The sequence below is a fragment of the Tetrao urogallus genome (assembly GCF_951394365.1).
Source record: "Tetrao urogallus genome assembly, chromosome: 37".
Taxonomy (NCBI): domain Eukaryota; kingdom Metazoa; phylum Chordata; class Aves; order Galliformes; family Phasianidae; genus Tetrao; species Tetrao urogallus.
Genome location: NC_136850.1, coordinates 134,112 through 146,084, shown reverse-complemented (window position 1 = coordinate 146,084; position 11,973 = coordinate 134,112). Strand labels below are relative to the sequence as shown.

Here is an 11,973-nt window from a genome sequence, read left to right as displayed (position 1 = left end):
GTTGATGTCTGGTACCCCCTATTGACATGAGGTGGCCCCAGTTGATGTAAGGTAGCCTCCATTGACATGAGGTGGCCCTCATTGACGTATGGTGGCCCCCATTGATATATGGGGTGGCTTCTGTTGGTGTCCAGTGCCCCCCCCATTGAGGTGAGGTGGCCCCCATTGACATTTAGTGACCCCCATTGACGTATGGTGGCCCCTGTTGACGTGAGGTGGCTCCCATTGATGTATAGGGTGCCTCCCGTTGGTATCTGCCAGCCCCCCATTGACATGAGGTGGCCCCCATTGATATATGGGGGTACCCTGTTGACATGAGGTGACCCCCCATTGACGTATGGTGACCCCCATTGACGTATGGAGACTCTATGAGCAGCCCCTACCCTGGATCCAAAGCCTCCTGATTGCAGTGCCAACCTCTAGGGATGTTAAATGACCCACAGAGAGGATGGGGGCCTCTTTGGCCTGATGGAGAGAGGTGGGCACCAGGGTAAGTCGCTGCCTACATCACTGCTGGTGTTTTGTCTCAGCAGCTGATGTAAATTTCTGTGGAGAAGCTCTGCTGGTGGGCAGCTTGTCTCCTCTCAGGGCAAAAAGCAAAATATACAACACATGCACCCTGCCATCCACGTGGCCGTCTCTCTCCATCAGCTGTTGAAGGAGAAATCTGTGCTCAGAAGAGATGAAATGGGGCTGAGATTTGGCTTGGGAAGATGATCTGATTCCAACCAGAGTCCAGGAGACTTTGGGGAATGCGTGAGTCCTACAGGAGAATGGATAACCCTTCATCCAAGAGCAAGCTGGCACGAAGCGCTGGGGTGAAAACCCATAATGCCACGTGGTTTTAAGGTTTGGGGTGGCTTACACCCTGCAGCTCTGCTTCTAGCAAGGCTAGGGAGCCTAAACTGGGAGCCCTAAACCCATGGAGGAGTCAAACCTGTGCTTGAGACCATTGTGGGCCCAGCTGAAATAGGAGGTAGGCAATTACAGACATCACTGAAGCCACCCCAAGATTTGGGGAACTTTGGTTTTCACCTTTCGCTGCACTTTCGTAGGATTTCTCGTCAATGTCTGCGTGTTCTTGGCCACCTGGTTAAAAAAAAAATTGGTAATAATAATTAAATCTTGGCTTTTGCCCCGCTGTGGGATGGGCAGCTGGTGGTTCCCAGCTCACAATAAACCACTCGAGACTCTCTGGAGCATTTGTTTCTTTTTCCAGCTGGTTCCACGCGGGGCTCTCCAGCCCCTCTGCAGCTCACAGACTTTCCTTTGCAGCGCCTGCTCCACCTATTGCTGAAAAGGGGAAAATTTGAGATGGATCCCATTTTGTGAACATCTCCCACCTGCGGGTAATGCTCAGAGCTCTCAGCCCTGCGGGTTTAATTTCTCTTTCTGCAGCTCGTTGGGTCGGGAACCTTCATTATTGCAGTAATTAGGGATGGGATACTGGAGGCAGGAGAGGATCCAAGCAGGGGAAAGGGGAGAGGAAGGACGTACTGTAATCTGTCTGACAGCCTTCAGATTGGAGCAGCTAAAGGAGCAGCTCAGAATACCATCCCTCCCTCTGAATAAGGGCAAAAGTAACAGTTAATTAAAATATATATATATATTTTAATTGACAATCAGCATAGCAAATGGCACAGAGGTTGGGTAATGCTGGTGGTTGGTTTGCGTGCAACTCAAAATTGCAATTAGGAGTTCCTGTGCTAAGGGGAAAAAAAAGGTGAAAAATGAGTTCAGAAGCTGCCCAGCTGTTTAATTAAAGCAGTTGGGTGAATGTTGTGCTGTGGTGACCGAAGTAAGCGAGCCCTGTGCTGCAAATGCCCCCATCTGTCCTGGAAACGGAGGATGTCTTCCCCTATGGCCAACAATGACGGAGCATTTTAAGCCCAAAGCTTCATCCGGCCAAATTCCACAATGGAGACACGGATCTGCAGGGAGATTCCAGGCAGCACATTCTGTGTTTCCTTAAATAGGGCTGATATTTCCCCCTGTCCCACATGTGATCCGTCTGAGCTCACACAGCCCTTAAAAATCTGCAAGGATCTTGTTCTGCTGCCTGCCGGTGAGTGTCTTTTTGGGGCTATTTGGCACCGTTTTGGCAACAGGAGATGTCAACGTCGCCCTGAGTTCTCCCAGAGTTCTATGAAAAGCTTTAAAATTGGGTTTCTGCACTTTTTCCATCATCTGCCTGTAGGGAGCAAGCTGTTATCAAGGGGGGGAGGTGTGCTTTCAGGAGGGTTTGGGTTCTGTTTTGGGGGATTTTGGGCATATAAAGGTGGTTTCCACCTTCAGGATGAGCCTTGGAAAGGAGCGTTTTGTTGGCTGTCCCCTTGCCTTTCTTCCTACAAAGCAGGCTGCTTCCCACAGCCTTGGGAAGGCTGCACCAAAGTCTCTTCTAGCAGATTGCAAAGAGAAGGCGCGAAAAAACGAGGTTAGAATTCAAGTTTTTGGGGTTGAAATCTGGGTAGGAAGGCCAGAGTTTGATATTTTGGGGGTTGAAATCTGGGTAGGATGATTGGATCCTTCTCCTTTCTCCATACCAAGATTGGAGACACCGATCTGAGATGTCAAACTGCACGATGGAGCCTTAAGTAAGACAAACTTCAGGCCAGATGCCCAGGAGAGGTGTTAAATTTTGGTTAAAGCCCACACCGGTAGCAGCAGAAGGAAGTGAGCGATTCATCCTTCCCAAAACTCAACTTTTAGAAGAAATTAGGGAAGGAATCCTGCTTCCATGCTGAACCTCTCTGTATTTTCACCCCAGGGCAGGGAAAGGGGGATTGCAAGAGATTGGAGGCCGCACCACCATGGCCTCCGCTGCTTCTAGAGCAAAGGAAATGGGAGAGGGGGGCCACCACCACCACCCTGTCCCAGAGCATCGGATGGACGATGGAGGTGGAGGTGGAGCGTGGCCAGAGCGAGGACGGCTCGGAGATACGGAGGTCATCGGCCACCGAAACCACCTCAGGAAAGGGAATTTCCACGCAAAGCTCCACTTGGAGCACCTGGCAGAGAAGCTGAACCTTTTGGGGCTGGACGGAGACAGAGGGGAGAAGGAGAAGCTCTGCTCGTGGCGCAAGAGGACGTTCCTCTCCAATGGACCTCGGGATGATGGAGGTCCCACTGGAGCCCCCATAAAGGAGTCGGTGCAGGAGGACGGGGTCAGCCCTGTGTTATCCCCTAAAGTCCTGTTTTATCCTCCATGTCCACACTGCGAACTTCTTTTCTGCAAAACCCAACGCATTGCATCTCTTCCCTTCTTTCTCCCCCCACAACGTCCTCCCCAAACTCCTTTTTCTTCCTCCAGGAGCAGATTTGCAGCCATTTGGAGAACCTCAAGAAACAAAGGAAGGAGCTCTTAGAACTCAAAACGAGCGGAGAAAGGCGATGCCAAGACTTCCTGGTAAGAAGCTGTTGCCTTCAAGCTGGAAAAACAGACATTTTGGGGGGATCCATGTTGTTGCTTTTCCACATCCTACAGACACGGACGGAGGCTGAGAGGCAGAAAATTGCATCAGAGTTCCGTCAGCTCCGCCGTTTTCTGAAGGAGAGGGAGGTGATGCTTCTGGCACGGCTGGGAGAGCTGGACAGGGCTGTGCTGAGGAGGCAGGAGGAGGAGGAGGCCAAGGTGGAGGGGGACATTTCTCTCCTAAGCATCCTCATCTGTGAGATGGAGGAGAAACTCAAGCGACCCACGTGTGGATTGCTACAGGTTGGATTCCCAAGGGTTGGATGCTCCATTGGATCCCCTCCCTTCTTGTCCAGCCTTCTCCAAAGCTGGGGGAGACTGAACTATATTTTTCCCCCCATCTCTTTCAATTCCAGGATGCCAGAAGCACGCTGAACAGGTTTGTGCTCCTTCAACCTCATGCAGTGGGGTGGGAAGGGCTCCCCATCACCACCCCCATGGATTCTAGCACAGAAATGAGAAAAGTGTGTGACTTGGGCAAGGTTGGAAGTCCCATGGGGAACAAAAAGTGCCCCTGGATCCCAATGTAGGAATGGGCCAAGAAAAAGACCTCATGGCCATTGGGGTGACCCAAGGAGCTGCATTCTGTATGGAGCTGGTTGGCATCCCCAAACCTGTAACAAACGAACATTTTGAGGTCAACCGTTTCATCTGCCATCCCCACATCACCAGAGGTCCCCACATCTCAACCTGACCACCAGTGCCAGCACTGATGAGGTTTGTGTCCAGGTGGGAGATGGGCAGAACTCAAAGGACGACAGAGAACTTTGCAGATGTGGAACAGAGGCTCCGTGTCATCTCCCAGCAAAATAAAATCCTCAAGGAGACGCTGGGGAGATTCCAAGGTATTGTGGACCACAATATTTCTACCATGTAGAAGTTGCTCTGTACTGAAGTTTGGGTTTTGTTGTTGTTTATAATAGGAGTTGTATTGTTGGAAACAATTTGCATCAACTCGCGCTATCAATCATTTTTAGGCCTAAGAGCATCTGTCTTTTAGGACAAAATCCCACAGACCCCATATAAAATCTTGCACAGATATCCACAAAAAACACGGTGGGAACTGAAGCACTGTGGAATGAAAACTGTGGGACATGACATCCAACCTTCTGTTCATCCCCAGATCTTTTACCATCTGAGCTGGAGAAGGAGGAAGGAGCATCCGTAGGAGAAGAGGGAGAGGGTGAGTCCTTACAGAAAGCATTTTCCTTTTGCTCCGTTGGTCATTTTTTAGCCAAAATGCTGCTTCAGAGCACCTGGAAAATGATGGTTTTGAGTTTCCTAAAGATATAAAGGAGTTTCCTATATTTCAGCAAAGGTTTTCCGAGCTGGAACGTCGCTGATCCCAAAACAGATCTGGGGTGCTGTTCTAGTTTTAGGGTGATGCTCACCCCTTTCTTCTCCATCCCCAACAGCATTTGTCACCCTGGATCCCAACACTGCCACTGCGGGGCTTGTCCTGTCCCGGGACCGACGTGGGGTGAGATGGATGGACACAGGGCACAACGTGTCCCCTTGTCCCCAACGCTTCGATGTCTCCTGCTGTGTGCTGGGCTGTCGGGGCTTCACCTCAGGGAGGCACTTTTGGGATGTGGAGGTGATGGGTGGTGGCACGTGGGCACTCGGGGTGGCACGCAGCTCCGTGCCCAGGAAGGGTTGGCTCACTTTCCATCCCGATTATGGGATTTGGGCCGTGGGATGCTGTAGGAACCGCTTCCGAGCTTTCACATCTCCCCCAACCGCCCTCCCCCTGGGTGGGAATCCCAACAGGATTCGAGTGGTGTTGGATTATGGAGGGGGACGGGTGGTTTTCTACCTCGCTGCCCAAAAAAATCCCGTATTTGCTTTCCAAAATGCTTCTTTTTGCGGGGAGAGCATCTTCCCCTTCTTCTGGGTGGGCAGAGAATCCCACCTCCACCTCTGCCCCTGAGAGAAGGAAAAGGGAGGTCTGAAATTTTGGGGTGAGCATCGCCGTCAGCTCACCTGCAGCACATTGGGATCTTCCAGGCTTTGGGCTTTGTGCTCGTCGTGCCATTATTTTCATGGCATCCTAAAATGGTGCTGCATTATTTTTATGACATTGTAAGAGGATGGAGCAGAAAATTTGTCACAAATTAGCAAGGAAAAAAAAAAAAAAGCAGCAAATGAAAACATGGAATTTTCTTGTTGTGTTTAATGGGATCCAGGGTTGGGGGAAGGACCACGGCTCTGGGTGCTGTGGGATCATTTGTCTGTGTTCCCTGGGAACTTGGGATGGCATAGAGGGGACAGAGGGGGGCTGTAGGGTGACAGCATGGAGAAGATTCGGGTCTCCCCATCCCATGCTTGGGATTCAGATTCCCCTTTTTTGGGCTCCTTTAGGTCTCCCTACTCCTTTTTCGGGGGACAGAAACCCCCCCTGTGCCTCTTTTTGGGTCTCCCCATCCCTTGCAACGTGTGGCGGAAGTGAAAAAGAGACAGAAATTCTGCCCAAACCCACAGATTTTATGGAATAACCGAAGCGAAAGTGAAACCCAGCCGGGGCCGGGCTGCAGCCCGTGAGCATTTCTCCCCATTTCTCCAACCTCCCACAGCTTACAGCGACCAGCAGCGCTTCCAGAGCGCTTCCTGGGGGCTGGAGGTGCAACATCACAGCACGGAGCGGCTGGGAGAGGTGGGAATTCCCTTTTCCAGCTGCGCTTCCCTACGGGAAGCCCCAAAAGAACCTTTCTGGCAGCGGTGGGATTCGAACCCACGCCCCCGAAGAGACTGGAGCCTTAATCCAGCGCCTTAGACCGCTCGGCCACGCTACCCAGCTGGAAACCCCCAAATTCTCGATGGAAAATGAGAACAAGAAAAAAAGAAGTTAAAAAAATAATAATAAAAAAGGGGATTTCCGTTAAAATCACACTGAGGCGGCTTTGGTGTTTTCTGCCCAAAGCGCTGCGCTTTGTTTTGCTCACCTGCAGTACGGCAAAACGTTTTGGTGGCGTTATTTGCTCCGCCCCATCGAAGGGGACACACACCAACCCCCACATTAGGGGGGGTCCATCCCACCCCTATGGGAGGTGGGGAGGGGGCTGAGGGGCAAAGCACGACGCGATCCCCAACCCCAGCGGGGAGCAGCGCGGTGTAAACGCGGGCTCGGGTCCGGTGGGCGTTGATATCAAAGGGCGTTGATGTTTCCAACCCCTCTCCTTGGCCTCGCCCCCATTGGGGGCGGGACGGTGGGCGGTGTAAGGAGCTGGGGCCATTTTAGGCTGCGATCTCCTTCGGCTGCTCTCGTCGGGGCCGTGAGCTGCTGTTGGGGGAATGGGGCAGAATGAGGGGCGCACGCGGCTGCAGCACCAGGAGGAGCCTTTGGGGCCGTTGTTTCTTCGGGCATCCGGTGTGAGTGATGGGGGTCGTGGTGGAGGAGAGACACCCCCCCCCCGCTGTGGGGCTTGCAGGGTCAGTTCTAAAACGCAGAGCTGTTCTCATAGCACTGCGATGGGGCACAGAGGGCTGTCGTTGGTGCTCTTCCCTTGAGAAAGGTTTGCGTGGATTTTTAAAGTTGTTATCATTACTCTAATTGTGTTTTTTAAGTATTCTGTCTCGCTTTTGTGTATTTTTTGTCTATTACTGTGTTTTCTTCCTGTAGGGAGCCTTGTTCTGCTGGGAAAGCCACGCGTGGTGAGGAGGGTTGGTTTGTTATCCCATGGAGCCCACGTTGCTTTGGTGCCAGGATGAAGGCTCAGCCTGTTCTGTGGATCTAAACCCCCAATAACTGACAGCAGTCAATGATTGAGTACCATGTAGGTATCCTTTATTATTTTACAAAAGAGAATGGCGTTAACACCCAAAGCAGTTCTCTGCCTCTGCTTCTGTATGCATATTTATATTTTCAGAGGCACTGCATATTCATTAGAGTTCCACAAGCCCTGATGTATGGTCAAACCATTCCCCAGAATGTCCGTATCTTTCCAGGATCTCCATCTCCACCCATTTTCCTCCCTTATTTGGTTTATTTCTTCCAGCTGTGCTGCATTTTGAGGTCACCATCCTCTGTTCAATGGTCCCTCGGGCAGCTTTGGCTCACAGAGACACAGTGTTCTCACTCAATACAGACACTGGCTTGTCTCATTCCTGCTTTGGATCTCCATGCTTGCTTTTAGTTATCACAGTTTTGGTATCCTGTGCGATCAGGAGGATACAAAGTTTAACACCCGTGATTATTGCGAGGTGTACTTAAAATCTCAGACCAATTCTTCAGGTTATTTTTCTGGGTTAGATGTCCCACGCAGCCCCATGTATGCTCGCGTGTGCGGGACCCACACCTCTTCAGTTTGGATACTGAGGATGGCTTGAATCCCGTCTCACTGCAAAGGAAAAGCAGAAACAGTGCATGGTGGGAGGAACGGCTCATCCCACAGCTCCCAAAGGAAGACCCCGTCTTTTATTTAATTTTGGAGGGAGGACTTACCCAGTTTTTCAGCTAGTATCTCTGCAATGAAACAAAATTGAAATGCATGATGAGATGGGTCAGGTTATCATCCCATGGCTGAACCTATGGGAAGACCCCAAATCTCTGGTTTGATGAGGGGGACTCACCCAATATTGCGTGCTTCTGTCTGCAAAGGAAAAGCAGAAATAATGCGTTATGGAAGGAACATCTCATCCCACAGCTCCCAAAGGAAGACCCCATCTTTTATTTACTTTTGGAGGGAGGACTTACTTTGTTTTTCAACTAGTGTGTCTGCAATGAACCAAAATTGAAATGCATGATGAGAAGGGTCAGATTATCATCCCATGGCTGAACCTATGGGAAGACCCCAAACCTAGGGTTTGAGGAGGGGGACTCACCCAACTTTGCATGGCTTCTGTCTGCAAAGGAAAAGCAGAAATAATGCGTTATGGAAGGAAGGAACATCCCATCCCACAGCTCCCAAAGGAAGACCCCATCTTTTATTTACTTTTGGAGGGAGGACTTACCCAGTTTTTCAGCTAGAGTGTCTGCAATGAAACAAAATTGAAATGCATGATGAGAAGGGTCAGATTATCATCCCATGGCTGAACCTATGGGAAGACCCCAAACCTCGGGTTTGAGGAGGGGGACTCACCCAACTTTGCATGGCTTCTGTCTGCAAAGGAAAAGCAGAAATAATGCGTTATGGAAGGAAGGAACATCCCATCCCACAGCTCCCAAAGGAAGACCCCATCTTTTATTTACTTTTGGAGGGAGGACTTACCCAGTTTTTCAGCTAGTGTCTCTGCAATGAACCAAAATTGAAATGTATGATGAGAAGGGTCAGATTATCATCCCATGGCTGAACCTATGGGAAGACCCCAAATCTCTGGTTTGATGAGGGGGACTCACCCAACTTTGTATGGCTTCCCTCTGCAAATGAAAAGCAGAAATAATGCGTTATGGAAGGAACGTCTCATCCCACAGCTCCCAAAGGAAGACCCCATCTTTTATTTACTTTTGGAGGGAGGACTTACCCAGTTTTTCAGCTAGTATCTCTGCAATGAACCAAAATTGAAATGCATGATGAGACGGGTCAGATTATCATCCCATGGCTGAACCTATGGGAAGACCCCAAACCTCGGGTTTGAGGAGGGGGACTCACCCAACTTTGCATCGCTTTCCTCTGCAAAGGAAAAGCAGAAATAATGCATTATGGTAGGAACATCCCATCCCACAGCTCCCAAAGGAAGACCCCATCTTTTATTTAATTTTGGAGGGAGGACTTACCCGGTTTTTCAGCTAGTGTCTCTGCAATGAACCAAAATTGAAATGCATGATGAGCAGGGTCAGATTATCATCCCATGGCTGAACCTATGGGAAGACCCCAAACCTCGGGTTTGAGGAGGGGGACTCACCCAACTTTGCATTGCTTCTGTCTGCAAAGGAAAAGCAGAAATAATGCGTTATTGAGGAACATCTTATCCCACAGCTCCCAAAGGACGACCCCATCTTTTATTTACTTTTGGAGGGAGGACTTACTTTGTTTTTCAACTAGAGTGTCTGCAATGAACCAAAATTGAAATGCATGATGAGAAGGGTCAGATTATCATCCCATGGCTGAACCTATGGGAAGACCCCAAATCTCTGTTTTGAGGAGGGAGACTCACCGAACTTTGCATGGCTTCTGTCTGCAAAGGAAAAGCAGAAATAATGCATTATGGAAGGAACATCTCATTCCACAGCTCCCAAAACGTTAAAAAAAAAAAAAAAAAAAAAAAAAAAAAAGAAAAGTAATGGGAAGGGAAACTAGTTTTGCTGGAAAAGAAATAGAAGAGCAGTGCAGAGGGGTAAGAGGGGCAACTGCTTATCCCAGGGCTAATGCCAGGGGGCGATCTTGAATTCCCTCACTTTAGGGAAGGACACTTACCCAACTCTGCATCTTTTCCCTCTGCAAAATAGAAGCAAAAGAAATGCATGGTCAGAGGAACTTCTCATCCCCTGGCTGCTCGCATACCAGTGCCCCAAATCTTTATTCTGGGAAGTGGCCAATTACCACTGGGAAGCAATTAAGCCAATATGAAGGAAATTGGGCAAGAGTTTTGCATGTGGATCAATCAGGATCGACACATCTCATAGCCCCAATACATCCCACAACACCAACACATCCCACAGCCCCAAACCATCGCATGAACCCAGTCTGCAGTCTTCTATCAGTTCATTAAAGGGATTTTGGTGGTGTAAGGGGCTGGAAGAACTCACTCAACTTTCTGCTCTGTGCCACTGGAAAACAAAGTGGAGAAAGAGGTGGTCAGCAGGGCAGCTTGGTTTGTGTGAACGTCTCAAGATGGCCTGGAGCTTTCCACCTGCCCCACGACCCAGCCACATTCCTATCTTCCCACCCACACCCCTTTCCTTTTTCCCCTTCCTTCATTCCCAAAAAGAAAGGCAAACGTTATTTAATGAGCACTGGAAATGCCAGGAGAAATCTCCCTTCCTCCTCCTGTGTACCTCCGTGGAGCAGAGCTCAGCACCACCCCGACCATCCCTGTCCCTGCACAACATCCCCTCTGCTCTCAGCTCACCTTTCTTTCTGAGGAGAAAAGCAATGATGACAAATGACCCAACGAGAAGTGTGATGACCACAGCCAGAGCCACCTGCCAGGGATGGACGATTTGGGAAAAGGGATCTGAAAAAAGCATCAGGAAAAGGGTTCCTTTTCCATTGCCGTATGTGGAAAAGCAAGACTTGGGTTTCTTGAATTCACAGAACCTGAAGGGGCAGCAACAAGGGAGCAGTGACACACAATGGCCACATGCCCAGCTTGGCACAGGTGGAGGAGCTGCTCAGTATCCTGTGCCCACTGCCTCTGAGACATGGAGAAACCCATCCCAGAAACCCAACCCAACCACCTCATCCATTCAGATCCATTCCCAAATCGCGCCGTGTGCCCACTCCAACTCCAGCATCTCATGGAGCAACTCAGCCCCGACCTCTTTCGAAGGCTGCTGTCCTTCAGCTCTCCATGCATGGATGTGAGGATGAGGATGGACAGAGTTCAGGTCGGACACACGAACCCAGCGGCACCTGGAGGTGTCACCCCAGCCACTGACCTGACACCTCCAGGTTCACCACAGCGTCTGCGTAATTATCACCATCTTGCACAGCACAGCTGTAGGAGCCACTATCAGAGAATCTCACAGCAGTGATGCGCAGTTCCAGGTTTCCATCAAAGAGACCATTCCTGAGCAGTTCTGTCCTCCCTTTGTATTCCTCCATCTGCTCCAGGTCCTCCCCACTTTGGTAGTGGTGTACTAAACCAGAGGACCGGTGCTGGATCCATCTGATGTCTGAGCTCCAGGCATCCTTGCAAGGGGACAAGTGGCAGCGTAGCACGACATCCTGTCCCACGATGGCAGTGACATGGACGCTCGGTGCCACCACCCTGAGCTGGGCTGGGCAATGAGAAGGGCAGAGAGAGACGGTGAGATGGTGGCTGTGTGAATGTGGGGGCATGGAGCGGCACAGGGTGAGTTGGTTTGTGCTGCATTGCATGTAAAACAGCTGGAGAGGCAGCAGGAGGGAGTGGGGAAGGATTGCTGGGGGTGAGAGGTGAAGAAGAGACAGAAATTCTACCCAAAATGACACGTTTCATGGAACAACCAAAGTGAAAGTGAAACCAAAGTGAAAGTAAGACCCAAGTGTATCTGGGTGCTGGGCTTGGATCCTCCCTGCCCCACGGCTGCTCCCCCACCTCACAGCAACACCTCTGGCAGGCACAGCAGCCCCACTGGACCCCTACCTGATACTGGGCGGAGGAGGTGCAGAGCCACGAGAGGCAGGAGGGTCCTCCAGGGGAGGGCAGAAGTGGGGTGGTAGCAGCCCAATACGGAATGCATCTGTGCTGGAGAAGAGGAGGGGGGAAGGAGTTGGGGAAAGGAGAGAGAGGAAGAAAATGAAGAAGGAGGTGATGCAAGAGTTGGGGTAGAAGATGTGTAAAAAATGGGTAAAAGATGGGAGAAGAGGACAGGGGAAGGAGGTCAGGGTTGGAGATGAGGGAAGGAGTGGGGAGAAGGA

At 50.5% G+C, this 11,973-nt stretch overlaps 2 protein-coding genes across 2 annotated transcripts; one reads left to right on the top strand and one right to left on the bottom strand.

Moving 5' to 3' along the window:
* Positions 1-468: 468 nt before the first annotated feature.
* Positions 469-5,402, top strand: LOC306956711 (E3 ubiquitin-protein ligase TRIM15-like; the record flags this gene model as incomplete). The annotated part of the gene is given in 11 exon segments (XM_079547992.1): positions 469-490; positions 1,056-1,092; positions 2,514-2,595; positions 2,599-2,628; positions 2,768-2,776; positions 2,778-3,164; positions 3,311-3,406; positions 3,485-3,701; positions 4,174-4,317; positions 4,596-4,655; positions 4,888-5,402. Coding segments are annotated over 11 exon segments (1,599 nt in total).
* A 4,714-nt stretch (positions 5,403-10,116) lies between these two features.
* Positions 10,117-11,795, bottom strand: LOC306956724 (myelin-oligodendrocyte glycoprotein-like; the record flags this gene model as incomplete). Its single annotated transcript, XM_079548004.1, has 4 exons — positions 10,117-10,178; positions 10,481-10,585; positions 11,010-11,351; positions 11,699-11,795. The coding sequence occupies 4 exons, from the start codon at positions 11,793-11,795 to the stop codon at positions 10,117-10,119; spliced, it is 606 nt and encodes a 201-aa protein (XP_079404130.1).
* Positions 11,796-11,973: the final 178 nt, after the last annotated feature.